Raw genomic sequence first — 15,233 nt, 5'->3', positions numbered from 1 at the left:
CTTTTCGCCCCTTTCTCCATACTATACGAGAAGCAATGTAAGTTGTAGGTAATGGGCCAGATCCTTAGCTCCAGCTGCTTTGCACTGGTGAAGCAACACAAAATAGCCACAGAGCTGCTTTGAAGAGCACCTTCCCCCAAGATTTCCCCCATAACAGACAGGAATCCGCACATGTAGAGATGGAGCAGGGGCCTTGTCTCAACCACATCCTTGGCTTTCTATATCTTTCTTACCTGCATGGTATTTTACATTGCTCTAGTGCCTTTATTCCTGAGGTCCCAATGCACTTTACAAAGCGATATACAAAACACACACAAATCACTTCACTCACCACTAACAAGTAGGCATCTGTTGAGGCACAACCAGACAGTATGCACCTGCCAGCTGCATGCAGATAGAATGTGACTGCTCTGCTGCTAAACATTTTGGGTGCAGCTGGCAGCAAAACAAGTTAATGTCAGTTAAAAGAAAATCCCCCTTTTGCAGAATGTTACATGGCTGATACGGGACAAGGATTTGCAGCTATAACATGTGTAAAGACACTTTCTTTCTGTACACAGCCTGTTGATTTTCCATGGAATGGCCCCTGCTCATTACTGAAAGTGCACTGCATGTTCATTTGCAGATTTCCTAGATGATGCCCTGCCACAGAATCTTAGTGTTACTGAGCTTCCTGATTCTGTCCTGGGCTCCAGCAAGAGCCTCTAAGAAAATGGGGCGTGAGATGCTTCAGAATATCTATGATGCTGAAACAAACTTTCACCAAACTGGCCCTGAGAAGAGAGACAACCCGGTGAGCAGAGAAACCATGGAAAACAGCAAGATCCTGAACCTGCTTGGTGCTAAGGGCCTCTCAGTAGCAAATGGAAGTCGCCATAGTAGTGGTGACGAGGCTGGGTCTAGCCACAAGGAAACACGTTGGGCATTACTGGAGGAGTCAGCCAAGAGGACGCTTTCCTTGCTGCCTTCACTCAGCCACAAGAAAGCCATGATCGTCAAAAAGAGCAGCCCTGGGACCAAGTTCTCCCTATCACTTGATGTCCCCACCCATATCCTGAAAATCCTGATAGACCTAGCCAAAGCTAAGCAGATGCGGGCCAAAGCAGCAGCCAACGCAGAGCTCATGGCACAAATTGGACGCAGAAAATAAATCTCGTTCCAATTCAGAAAAGCTACAGCAGTCAGATTCAGCTGAATTTGGAAATCTCTGTAGCACAGATGTGGTCTAGCACAAGGATTCTCCCATTGTGATCTGTGGTTCACAGAAAGCTGGCTATTCACATGGAGCCAGCACCACCTCTTTTTGTTCAGCCGCTTCTACAGATGCCCAGGCTCTTTGTTGCACAGCTTAGTTACGTCTACTAGCAGCCACTACTATAGAGGAGGAGGAGGAGGAACATGCAAGGAAATGGGAGTCACTTTCAAGAACTGAAGCCACAAGCAGGACTCTTAAACATACATAAATACTTTCCTAATTTTACTTGTCCATGCAAGCAATTGCCATTAACTCACTGTGTGACATTGGTCAAGTCATGTCCCTTCTCTGCCTCAGTTCCACATCTGTAATACGGGGATAAAGATGCTGACCCACTTTTATAAATGCTGCGCTGATATACGGATGAAACCCAGTTTGTAATTGTGTATTATTAATGTGCAAAATACTGAGGCTTTTATTCTGTCCTTGTTCAGGAAAACCCAGTAAAAACTGTGTAAGGGTCTCAGAATTTGACTTGTTATTAATTTAGTGATGGCATTTTGTTGAACTGAGCGAGTTGGCATCTAAGTTAGGTGTATCCAGAGGAAGAATGGTCTTGTTATTGAGGCTCTGCACTGGAATTCAGGAGACCTCCTGTCTATTCCCAGCTGTTCTACAGACTCCCTCCATAGCAACCTTGGAAAAGACCCTTAGTCCCTTTCTTTGTGTGTCAATTTCAATAATAATATTTCCCTACCTCACAGGGTGTTGTGAGGATAACATTATTAATATCTGATATGTTCAGATGCTACAATGATGGAGCCCCAAGAAAAAGCTAGAAATAAAAAAGTGAGGAACTGGGTCTCTGGAGTAGTTAGTGTTTTACAGAGCATTTTTCAAATCCAACGGCTCCTGCAGGTATTTCTTCTGTGTGATTATCTTGGCTTCTGTCAGAACATGACACATGTGGGATGCATCAGTGTTACTAGACAATGCAGAACAGGCAAAGAGGTAACATTAAATAAATAGTACCCCTCTGTTCCTTATAGTCAACATAACCATAGTTTCATGTGTAAAAAGATCACTAGCAGGTAGTTTGGTCCCCCTACCAAAAAAATTATGAATTTCACACAACTTAGTATACAGAGAAATTTCCTGATCTCTTCATTTCAATGAGAACAAGTTATTTTTATATTTAAACATTCTCCCCTGTAGTTTTGGAAACACAAACTCAAGCCATCCACACTAGTGCAGGAGTGTGAAGAATCAGAAAGTGAAACTGCCTGGGAGAGTTTTACTGTGCCAATCTGAGTGAAAGGCTAAAAGTTAGTAAACAGAAACAATGGAATTATTTGTTTTAATAATCTTTGGTGTTGTTAGGACCATGGAGGGAAAAGTGTTTGTTTTTAAATAGAGGAGGTCTGATTTTTCTCTTATCATATCGGGGTATCGCCATTAACTTCAGAGGAGTCACTCCTGATTTACATCAGTGTTCTATCAGAAATAGGCCCATTGCTTTTTTCTCTTTACAGTGAACCCTTAAGCTGCAGGTGTAGCGTAGTTTCATGTGACTCAACTACAGCTGAGCTTTTTCTAGACAATACAGCAAACTGCTGATAAGTTTTAAAGATAACATCTTCAAGAAATTTGAAATGAAACTTCTTGAATATATTTCCCTCTCCATTTGTGTCTGTGTTAAAGACCATTTTTTTCTTTAAATAAAGCTTTATTTACCACCCTGAACAATTCTGCAGAGAATGTACAGACAGACGTGTGATATGTACAGTAAAAAGTGGCATTTTCAAATCCGATCTGATTTCTTTACAACACTTTGGACTATCCTGTCACTCCACATCTTGCTACATCTTTAATAGGCCGGAAGACCCTTACACCCTAAGGGGTCATGCATTTCTATAGTCACTTAGTACAAGCACGTCAAATCTTACAAACACAGAACACCTTACCATGTATAGAACCCTAAGAAAATGAAGTTGTCCCAAGGTCACCCCTGAAGTCAACCATCTGGAGAGGGAAATGGGCCTTGGTGTTTTACTGATGGACCAGGGTGAGATGAGAGAGGAAGAGGGGTAGGAGTCCCTAAGGTTACTGCAGTACCCCATGGAGTTTGTTTTAGTTCCACATGGATAAAATGTGCTAAGCCCTTGAACCACTGCTCCCTGGCTGACCCAGGTACAGCACTGATGAGCTTTAGAAGCAGCTGTGCCCAGCCTTCCTTGACCAAATTCAGGGGTCAGTGTACAGAAATAAAAATGAAAGGCAGGGTAATTCACAGAGAGGGATCATCTCAAAAAATGAGACAACTCAACACTGGTCCATTGAAAGAAATGAAGTTACACCAGTTTACATCAGCAATGGATCGGACTCCCTGCCTCTGATGTCTTGTCTGGGTCCCCACACCAGCAAGAGATCTAGCAGAATTGCTGGCTTTTACAAGTGATGAATGCAACTGTGTGTAACTGTGAAGTGTCCGGTTTCCCTGTTGGACCCTGACTCCAACTTCTTCAGTGAGGTTTTGAGATAACAGCACAGAGCTGGGGCTGACACACTGGTACAAAGTACACAGGCCATTTACACAGAACAAGTAAAGGACAGACCAGAAAGAGAAACTGTACTCAAACTAGCTGGAGTTTATCCCAGACATTGCCATGTTCTCTGAGGACTACTTACTCTACAGTAAGTACATTTCTTATTACATATTTTCTCAGCAGGCATTAAAGCAGAGCTACGGTGTCAGGCTACATGCCCTTGAACAGACTTCCTATGCACTTCTTGATTTAGGGGATCAGGGAGGTGAACAAAACAGTATGCCATTGGGAGGCAACTTCAGGTAAAACACCACTAACTTTGACAATAAGATCTGTAGGTAGATTCATAACATACCAGGCTTCTTTTTGAAAGCACTTTGAATCCAAGTTAGGATAACTGCAGAAGATGATGAAGCAATCCACAGCTCAGGGTGGCTGACCACCCCATTTGTTTAAAGGACTAAATGATCCCACCCAGCACTGTCTGACTTATAGCCATATCAGCTGGTGCTGTGACCCAGTCAAATCTTGAATCTCACAAGTTAAGAAGGGCTGGGCTGGATCAGAACTAGTCCTTGATGACTCACCTGCAAAGGTAGTGTAAAGTTTCAGTGGTTCGGTAAGTAATGCCCTTGTCTCTGAGTCAGCACTGAACAAATGTGCCAACATGATAGGAGGTGCTGTGCTGTATGGCTGGTGCCATCTGTTAGAATGAGATGTACAAATTAAGTCATGATTTCGTTTGGTCATTAACAATCCCATGGTGTTTTTTTACAAGAGCCAGTCTGCTAACCGCAGAGTCTTGGCCAAATTCGACTTGATTAATTCCATTCTGCTTTCCTTAATTTCCCCTGTAGTTTACATAGGATATAGTATGTTTTTTCATATTCCTACATTGTTTAGTATTACTGTGCTCTCTTCAACAGCTGTCATGTTGCACCCTAGTGGTGGATGAGATAATCCCAGTACATAACCTAGTAAACTGCTTTGGGGGAAAGGAGCAATATAAACAAACTGTGAGGTATTACTAGTTAGTCCTTGCTTGCCTGCAACAATCCTGACACAATCCAGAAGACTGTTAGAGCTATTCAAGAGGTCGATAAGAGGAGCAAAGTCATCTGTGGGATGCATTACTGCTATTTTGGGGGTGTGCCGTAGATGGGTTCATGATGCCAGGAAACAGTAGTGGTATTTCTTGGGCAAGGCAGGAATGGAAAAGCTCTTGGGGTTGAACTAGAGCCTGGTTTTTAGAAAGACATCCAGTTCTGATTAAAAGATTTCAAATGATGGAGAATCCACCACATCCCCTGATACATTCTTCCAATAGTTAATAACTCATCACTTTTAAAAATTTGCGTTTTATTTCCAGTTTGGAGTGTCTAGCTAAAATATTCCAACTATGAGCACCACCACCTGTCTTAGTTGAGTATTCTATTTTTCTATATTATACTCAGACAGTTATGGTGAGCTCTGTGAGACAGGAACGCTTTACTGCTTTGGTGTGGCTCATGCACTGGACTACAACTTTCAACATGAGGGAAGGGATTCATTTTAAAAAAAATACATCAACAGTGTGAAACATTCATATTTCCTCCTTTAAGCTTTGAATGGGAATGCAAGCTTTACTCAGAGGGGAACTGCACCCCCTGAAATGAAGCCTTTAAAAATAACCATGTGAAATCAGCAGCTGGCTTTTAAGCCTAGAATAACAGAACCGTGTATGATTGTAAAGAAAACTCAGGCTGTCCCAATGGCCTATACAGAAAGAAAATAGGAAATGGCCACAATGGGACTGCAGAAATGACTCCAGCAGCCACTCTGTCCTCAGTGATAGCTCATATGTGGCAGCAGGTGTATTACTGCAGAAGGGAACGTGAGCCAAGACCCCTTCAATAACCCCATCAGATTCTCAAAGAACATCCTGTGATCTTTAATACTCTCCTCCAACAGACCCCTCTAGATATGGGCAGAAAGGATTTGGTTTAACATTTCACAAAAGTCTTAGGTTCAATATACACCTTAAAGGTCTCTCACATCCTTCACTATAGGCTGGAAATGTCACCCACTTTTGAGCCCGGTTGCCAGTGAAAGGCCCCAGGAAACTGGTGGGGCAGGACCACTATGCAGTAGGTAAAGGAGATGACTTGGCACAACCCTATCAATTATATGTTGTCAGGTCCCACAGTTGGCAGGAGTTATTCTCTCTCTAATAGCACTGAGCTTCCCCAGGAAATAGTATTCCTGTGTCCCAAACCCGCTGCACAGAGGGGCAGGAGATTAACAAATACAGCATGTGAAATAACCTAGGTCCAGAGAAACTTTTAACTACCCAGGTCATTGCCCCATAGGCTCTGTGATCCCCTCAGTTTACTCCCCACAGGCTCTGGGCCCCCCTCAGCTGCCGCCCCGCCCCCCGTCACCACCCCCAGGCTCTGGGCCCCCCTCAGCCACTGCCCCGCCCCCCCGTCACTGCCCCCAGGCTCTGGGCCCCCCTCAACCACTGCCCCGCTCCGAGGCTCTGGGCCCCCCTCAGCCACCGCCCCAGGCTCTGGGCCCCCCTCAGCCACCGCCCCGCCGTCATTACCCCCAGGCTCTGGGCCTCCCTCAGCCGCCGCCCCGCCCCCTGTCAGCGCCCCCAGGCTCTGGGCCCCCCTCAGCCACCGCCCCACCCCCCCCATCACTGCCCCCAGGCTCTGGGCCCCCCTCAGCCACCGCCCCGCTGTCAGCGCCCCCAGGCTCTGGGCCCCCCTCAGCTGCCGCCCCACCCCCCGTCACCACCCCCAGGCTCTGGGCCCCCCTCAGCCACTGCCCCGCCCCCCCGTCACTGCCCCCAGGCTCTGGGCCCTCCTCAACCACTGCCCCGCTCCGAGGCTCTGGGCCCCCCTCAGCCACCGCCCCAGGCTCTGGGCCCCCCTCAGCCACCGCCCCCCCCCCCATCACTGCCCCCAGGCTCTGGGCCCCCCTCAGCCACCGCCCCGCTGTCAGCGCCCCCAGGCTCTGGGCCCCCCTCAGCTGCCGCCCCGCCCCCCGTCACCACCCCCAGGCTCTGGGCCCCCCTCAGCCACTGCCCCGCCCCCCCGTCACTGCCCCCAGGCTCTGGGCCCCCCTCAGCCACCGCCCCGCCGTCAGCGCCCCCAGGCTCTGGGCCTCCCTCAGCCGCCGCCCCGCCCCCTGTCAGCGCCCCCAGGCTCTGGGCCCCCCTCAGCCACCGCCCCACCCCCCCCATCACTGCCCCCAGGCTCTGGGCCCCCCTCAGCCACCGCCCCGCTGTCAGCGCCCCCAGGCTCTGGGCCCCCCTCAGCCGCCGCCCCGCCCCCCGTCAGCGCCCCCAGGCTCTGGGTCCCCCTCAGCCGCCGCCCCGCCCCCCCGTCAGCGCCCCCAGGCTCTGGGTCCCCCTCAGCCGCCGCCCCGCCGTCATTGCCCCCAGGCTCTGGGCCCCCCTCAGCCGCCGCCCCGCCCCCCGTCAGCGCCCCCAGGCTCTGGGTCCCCCTCAGCCGCCGCCCCGCCCCCCCGTCAGCGCCCCCAGGCTCTGGGTTCCCCCTCAGCCGCCGCCCCGCCCCGCCCCGCAGGCTCATTGGATCCCGCAGTCACTGCCCCGCCCCCCCGCGCCCAGCGCGATCGCCCAGCACCACCAGCCACGTCACCCCGAGCAGCCTCCAGCCCGGCATGCGCATGCGCGGCGCTGCGCGGCGGAGCTGTCCCAGTGACAGGCTGGCAGGAAGCGGCGCCGCGGCCGGAAGTGGAGGTGCTGGGCTGGAGACCCCCGCGCGCCCCCAGCCCCGGGCAGGATGCTGAAGAAGTTTGACAAGAAGGATGAGGAGGCCGGTGAGCGTGTGACGGGCCCGTCCCGGGGGGCTGTGCCGACGTGGGACCCTCTGTCTGCCCCCTGACCCGACCGCGCTGCCCGGGGCCAGCTCCCCGCCGGCTGGCGTCCCGAGCTGGCCTCCGTGCCCGGCCTCGCGGCCCCACGGGTGGGCGCTGCTTTTCAGCGTCCGCCCAGCCCTTTGCCCCGGGTCTCGGCTTGTGAGGTGTCCCCGGCTAGTGACCTTTCCAGGCGTTCTCCTTAACTCTGCCCGCAACGCCCCCCCGGGGCTCTGGCTGCCCGTGCGAACTTTGCCCACCCAGTTAAGGACGCCAGATGAAGTTGTGGGGGCCTTTATTTTCTGGCCTGCTCACCTCACCTTGCGCCCCACGGATTTATAGGAGTCCTGATTTACCCATTGCTCTGCGGTGATGTCCCAAAGCCAGCTGCACAGTGAGGGGCAGGTGATTAAGGAGGATGCCCCTGAAATGACATCTAGAGAAACCCTAACTACCCCGTCCCCTCATGCTCTGCCTCCTCTTCTCTCCTTTGCCTGTCTCCTGGCTCTCTGTCGCCCAAAGCAGTCACTGGCCCGCCTGGCTTCTGTGTTGGTAGCTTTTAAAAATGTATGGTTGATATTCTGATGTACCAATTGCAAGTTTATAAAGCAACCTCTGTGTCCTTTTAGTGGCAGCATCTTTGCCTAGAGCCACATTTGCTTTATTTGTGTGTAGATTGCTGTTCAAGATGTTTTATGTAAATGTAAAGCTGGTGATTTTTTTTCAGGAGACCGTGTTTGCCATAGTGTAAAATATTGATCTCCTGATAATTGCCGTAGAGTAAAATATTGATGAACTGATACAAAAGTTGGGGTTGGAACTCAGATGGCATGGAGATGAGCACAATATAAACAGAAAGGTGGGGTTGGGTAAGCATTGTGGAAATGATTATTGGGCAAACTTGATCTATATCATTTACATAGTATTTGAGTGTCACACAGCTTAGGAGACTGGACCATAGCATCTGGAAATGGAAAATCTCTATTAGGTTCTCATTGGTCCATGCCAGCGCAGGATGATGAAGTAGTCCAGGGAGCTGCACCACCTTCACTTGACACAGCAACCGGGCAGTTGGACACAGTTCTGCACATTAATACATGACTCACAGTCAGAAACATGTATATGAGAAAAATTCTCCTGATTGTCAAACCAAGCGTTAAAGCAGCCTAGAAACTGGCTTATAGTCTCTCCAGTAGTGTTTGTGTCACGCATGTTGTCTCTTTTTAGCAAGATGACTCTGAAATGCTCAAAGTGACTTTAAAATATTGTCTTCAAAATTATGTTGCAGGACCTTTCATAACATTGTACTGAGTAGCACAGGTGCAGCTTCTAGGTATTTTGGAGCAGCTCTGCCAAATCATTCATTGCTTGCTTCTCCATCTGCTGCTCTTTAACAGAGGAGCAGTGTCTGGATAAAAGGAGAAGGCTGTATCATATTTGCTGCATGATCCACATAGAATCAGTGCTGGATATGACAGTGCTGGACAGAAGGCCTGTCCAGATAGGTGTTTGAGTTTTCGCTTGTACCTCATGGTATCTTCTTCAAGTTCACGTGAAACTCTCTTTCTTCTAGGCCATTCATGTAATATAACTTGCTCCTTTTGTAATTTTAGTAATTTAATTCTAAAATAATCTGAGTGATTGGTCTCAGGGATGTATCTCTGCATATGTGTGGCTTCCAGGAATGTCTTTACTTTTTTATTTTAATGTATGTTTAAACCCTTTGCTCAGGTTTCGGCTTTATCCCAGGCTTCCTTTGCATCTTTTCTTCATCTCAGTACTTGATAAGGTATGATCATTTAGGAGGGAATCTGTTTTTGGCCACCTTTTCAGGGACGTCTCCTTAACTGCATCCTCAACATTTGTAAGTGCATCTGGTTGCCCATGCAAACTTTGCAAACGCAGCTGAGGTCAGTCGAAGATGTGGTCCTTTATTTCCTCGCCTTGGCTCTACCACCTCATTTTGCTTCCCACTGATTAATAGAAGCCCTTGTTTACCCAACCATCTTTACTACTTGGACAATTTCAAAGGCCTTCTAAATTATTTTGTTGTTCTTCTTTGTGGTCATTTCCCCTTCCCTTTTTCTGTGTTAAATGAAGATTTCTAGCATCCCTGCACACTTCTTCCTCCATCCAGGTTACCTACACGTGCACAAGGTGACAGTCCAAAAGCTAATCGTTGTGATGCTCCACTGAGCACATTGAAAATGGCAAGAGTACAGGATAGAACAATCTTAAGTGCAGTAGCTCATCCCTTGATTTACTGACCCGGTAGATTAATATTTTATGTGGAATCCTGAAATCCCAAAAAAGATGTTCTTGTGATTCACGCCTGGGGCTGGGAGTCAGGGTGTTTGGGTTCTATCCCAATGTGTTCTACAGACTTCTTATGTAGTCTTGGTCAAGTGACTTAAGGACATATTTTCAAAAGTGGACTCTAATTTTGGGTGCCCAACTTTAGACCTGTAATATTTCTGAGCATATCAAGTTGGTCACGCAAAAACAGAGGCCATGTTTGGAAGTGTAGCCCTTAACTTCTCTGTGCCTCAGTTTTCACCATCTCTAAAATAGGGATAATTGTTTAGATCAAAATATGTAAAGTGCTTTGAGATGCTTAGATGAAAGGTGCTAGAGAAGGGTGAAGTAATCTATGGTGATGTTGTTAATGGCAGATTTTAGAATCACAAATAGAGGAGGTCAGAGTGGCTGTCAGGATGCAGAATTAGTTGTATGTAGTTGCCAGTAAAATTACCAGGAGTGCTTTTTCAAATCCCTCTTTGGAACATGTGCACATGTACACACTGGAATTTTTTGCTAACCTTCTCACTCCTCATTCTTCTTTTCCCACTCCAACATGTAAGTGTCCAAGCTTTGGTACAGGGTACTGTCTTTGTAACTTATTCTGAGCCTAATTGCTGCATCTTATTTACATAAGAATTAGCAGAATGCAATGCTCTATTATGATCTGAACTTGAAACTCACAAACTCGGACCAGTAGTCTTTGTAAGAATCATCCCTATAATAATGCATTTTATGTTACTTTGAGCATTTTGGAGCCATTGCTGCACGCAAACACCGCAGGAACCTTGTCTTTAGGGATGATTCTTACAAAGACTACTGAGCCCAGCATGTGATGTTTCAAGTCCAGATCATTGCATGCCAGGACCTCTACTCTTTCCAGGCAGCATCTCTGTATTAAACATGACCTGGCCATAGGCTGCAGTGTGGAGTTTCATGGGCTGTATATAGCCTGTGGGCCACACTGAGGTTAGGCACTAATGAAATTTGCTTATCAATAGCTATCAGCTTATGAAAGGCTGCAGTTCACTAATAAACACTTAATGAGGACTAGATACTAATCATAATTGTAGTTCTTGCCTTCTGATCATTCCAGACCCATTTTTTGCTGTTTTTCGTTAGAAAGTAGCATGCAGTCTACTAAACAGAATGATTAAATACACTTTTTCCAAGCTCTCCAGTTCACTGCCTTGGGGTTTTTTTAATTAGCTGTATAGCCAAAAATATAGTTTACTGATGAATTCTCTGATTGTTTTATAATGCAAAGTATAAAGTATTCCAGATTCGCACAGTCTGGTGTTTTGGTGTTTTCTATGGCAGTTGCTACACTGGGTTTAATTTCTGGGCCTGATCATTTGCTCCCATAGGTGGCAGTCCTCTGAGACCTGGGGACTGAAAGTGGGAGCTCTTTATATTCAACAACCTCCTCTGGCCCATTTAGGAGTAACATTGATTAGCTCTGAAGAAAGTCTCACAGTTTTTCTTAACTGATGGATAATTGCTGCAAGGTGGGGAGAACTTATAGGAAGTCCCAATTGAGGAGGGGATAAGGTTGACCAGTTTGTAATGCCAAGAAGAACAACAACAATCACTTCATGTTTTAGGAAAATTCTCTGAAAAGTGAGTTCATGTTTAAGCTATTTTAAGTTGTAGGCATAAAAGAAAGGTATGATCAGAAGGGAGGCTTTCTAGTGTCTTTTCACATAGCACAATTCCTGGGATCACTCTTGTTAATTATCTTATTTTACAGGTGGAGGTTCCAACCCATTCCAGCACCTGGAGAAAAGTGCAGTGTTGCAAGAGGTAAATTCTAAAAATCCTATGTCTTCTATGAACATCCTCAGTGGTATAGTCTCCTCTCTGGGGTAGGAAGTTAGAGCTCTTTAGAAATTAACTGCACTTTTGTCCCAATCCTGCTGGCATTGAAATAAATAGTAAAGCAGAAGTTCCCATTGATTTTTTTTTTTTGGAGGGGACACAATTGGATCCTGTTTGTATAACAATTAAAAGAGTTAGTAAACTGTAAATTGATGTATTTTTGTCCGTAGGAAGAATAGATTTTCCCAGTTTTTCCCAATCCTTCTTACTAAGGGGGAATCTGCCTTGTGTGCCCTAAAATTCTAATAGGATAGGGAAATTAAGAAACAGGATGTGGTTGGTTATTGGACAGTCTTTGCCTTTAAAGGGTGGTTCTGCTCTGACAAATGACCTTTTTTTTTTTTTTGTTAAAGGCCTCTTTTTTCGTCCGCAGACCTGCTCCTTGCAATTCAGAGTTATATCTATTCACTTCAGTGATAGAAATAACATTTTTAGTACTGTTTGCTCTTGTTAGCCCTGCAGAAACAGCTCCGCTCTGAGAGAGGGAGCTGGATTCTATTCTGGTTTGTGCATCGGCACCAGAATTGTTCCTCTTAAAATGGGGTTGCATGAGTGTAGCTGAGATTGAAATTTGGCCTATAGAACCTTTATCATCACAGTGTGGCTTTCAGATCCCATGGTGAGTCAGTAGGGATGGTTGTTAGGAAGGTGGGGGCATCTCTTTTGTCCCAAACTGAGAAAGTCTGATCGGAAGTCATTGAAAGAATAATAAAATATCCAGTCTGTAACTTGCATCAGTGGCTCAGTTCACACACTGTGTTAGATAAACCACAGAGACTGTCTTCTGGGCTCTTATTCATGCTTTTGTTTGTTTCTAGGCTCGGGTGTTTAATGAGACGCCCATAAACCCTCGGAAATGTGCTCACATCCTCACCAAGATTCTGTACCTCATAAACCAGGTAATGGAGAGAACGTGAGCTAGGAGTTCTTTAGATTTTAAACATTTTTCTTTTATAAACTAGTCTTGCCTGCTAATTTTAACTAGTGCCTTATGAAATGTTACTTAAACAGCTGTTCCAGTAAGTTATCACTTTCTCAAGGCCCAAAGAGTTCTGGAGTGATCGAATGGGCAATTTGAAAAACCAAATGCACAGATTGGTAGCAACTGGAAGTTATTGTCTTATAGCTGTTTGATGACCAACTTGGTTCTAAATCCAATTCCTAGTGGTCAGGTATCCACATAGCAGTGGTTGGTATTTAGGCACCTAAAGAAGCAGGTAGGCGCCTAGTGGGATTTTGTAAATCACATTCAGTGTCTAATCTGCATCTTTAGGTACCTGACTACTTTAAAAAATCTGGACCTAACTGTCCTCTTATTAGCCATCTCAGCTGAGATGGAGTATTGAATGGGCTATGTAGTCTGAACTCCCCTCTCATCCTTCGGGACATTGGCTTGTTGCTGACAGTTGTTGTCATGCTTCTGTCACAGTGCTGAGTAAGGTTTTCTTCCACCTACACCAGCAATTAAACCACTTTCAGCGCCACATCAGGGGGCCACGCAGGCCAATTTCTAGCGTCGATGGGTAGGGCCCTACCAAATTCATGGTCCATTTTGGCTAATTTCAGGGTCATAGGATTTTTTAAATCATAAATTTCATAATTTCAGATATTTAAATCTGACATTTCACGCTGTTGTAACTGGGGGGGGGGTCCTAACCCAACTCTGAAGGCAGCAGCGCATAAAGGTGGCATGGTATGGTATTGCTGTCTGGCTACTGGTGGGGCGCCGCCTTTAGAGCTGAGCACCTGGCCAGCAGCCACCGTTCTCTGGCCACCCAGCTCTGAAGGCAGTGCAGTAGGAAGGGTGGCAACACTCCGACCCCCCCACAATAACCGTGCAACGACCTCCCCCACAATCCTTTTTTCGGCCTGGACCCCAGTTTGAGAAATGCTGGTCTCCCCCATGAAATCTGGTCTTTTGTATGCTTTTACCCTATACGATACAGATTTCATGGAGGAGACTAGATTTCGTGGTCCATGACGCATTTTTCACAGCCGTGAATTTGATAGGGCCCTATTGATGGGCATTGAAGGTGGTTCCTCCCTGCCTGTGTTGAGGCACACTGGGGGGGAACTCACCTTGTCATGACCCAAGCTGTACCTGTTCTGTGGATAAAGTCTGTTGTCCTGGAACCTTTAACCTGTACAAAAACTGCTTTTTTGTAAATAAGAATTTCTGTCCCTATTTTGCCCATTCTAGGGGGAACACCTGGGTGTGATGGAAGCTACGGAATCCTTCTTTGCCATGACCAAGCTGTTCCAGTCCAATGATGTAAGTCCTATACTTACACATTTTGTGTGTACATTTGTCTAGCAGGATATGATGCTGGTGAGAGCCTCACATTCATCCCTGAGCTATCTCTTTTTGTTACATGCTGCTCTCCCCTGGGTAGATCCACTTGATCCATGCCCCCCACATGCACATGATTATTATGAAGTGCATCTGTTTCTAGTTACTGACATCTTAGTAGTGCCTCATTTTTCCCTGTTGCTCGTTGGTGACTTAGTGCTTGTCTACATGAAGACTTTGTGCGCGGCAAGATGGGGTGTGAATCTAGAGCACCTTAGCTTGCCACGTACTGCCCTGTGGATCCTGCTGCTGCACATTAAAAGTTCCATAGTGTGCTTTGACTTCCGTAAAGTCTGTGTGTAGAGAATTGCTTCTTTGGGAGATTCCTACAGGGGGCGAGAACCTGAACAAAGGTTCTGAAGCTGAATATCAAGGTAGATAGCACTTCAGCTAATGCTAATACAACCTACAGACAAATATATTGAAGGGAAAAGGTGACTCCATTTCCTGGCTGGGAACCTTCCCATTCAAAAATAAAAGGCAAATGAACTTTTTAATGGCTAGTGCTATCACATAAAGTATTCAGAGAGTCACCAAGTGCAAATGGCTTTCTTGACCATCCCTTCATTCCCAGCTCTTCCAAATGTGTGCTTTCTGCGTAACCAAACCATCTGAATGAGAGACTCTCATCAGGCTTCACCATCCATCTGGGCTCTTCCATTTTAACTGCCTTTATTATTTAACATTTATACTGTGGGAGTCCCTGAAAGTTATGTCCAGTTTGGGCCCCCTTGTGCTAAGCACTGTACTAATATGTAATAGATGATGGTCTGCCTTGCTGTGTGCCCCATGATAAAGTGACCTTCCTCCCTGTTGAGGTAGCTCAGCCCATAGCAGTACCTGAAGGAGGCAAAGAACTAGCACCACACCAGTAGCTTACTAGAAAGGGTGCTGCAGTTCTGAACAGTCCTGCAGCAAACACGCTGTTGGTGACTCCCTACAGGGTATAATGAGCAGCAGAGTACCCAGTATTTCCAGTCACGTGTTCAAAAATCATGAGTTGGGCCTCAAAATCCTGAAATTGGCTTAAAAATCTGATGATTTTTTTAAAAAAAAAGTCTGGTTCTTGTTATTGGCCTTCCTGTTTCTGAGCCTTGAGAGTTCC

The 15,233-nt window shown here is 46.6% G+C and overlaps 1 protein-coding gene across 2 annotated transcripts in view; it reads left to right on the top strand.

Annotated features, from left to right (window-relative positions):
• Positions 1–7,403: 7,403 nt before the first annotated feature.
• The window catches only part of COPG1 (coat protein complex I subunit gamma 1), a 30,210-nt gene continuing 22,380 nt past the window's right edge, over positions 7,404–15,233 (top strand). For both annotated transcript variants that reach the window (XM_073351402.2, XM_073351401.2), the window contains exons 1-4: positions 7,404–7,566; positions 11,651–11,703; positions 12,597–12,677; positions 13,979–14,050. In XM_073351402.2, coding sequence (XP_073207503.1) covers positions 7,530–7,566; positions 11,651–11,703; positions 12,597–12,677; positions 13,979–14,050 — 243 coding nt within the window. In that variant the 5' untranslated portion in view covers positions 7,404–7,529. The remainder of the gene's footprint in view (positions 7,567–11,650; positions 11,704–12,596; positions 12,678–13,978; positions 14,051–15,233) is intronic.

Source organism: Lepidochelys kempii, chromosome 7 (assembly GCF_965140285.1).
Source record: "Lepidochelys kempii isolate rLepKem1 chromosome 7, rLepKem1.hap1, whole genome shotgun sequence".
Classification (NCBI taxonomy): domain Eukaryota; kingdom Metazoa; phylum Chordata; order Testudines; family Cheloniidae; genus Lepidochelys; species Lepidochelys kempii.
Note: the sequence above shows the minus strand (reverse complement) of the source record. Positions and strands in the feature narration are given on the sequence as shown.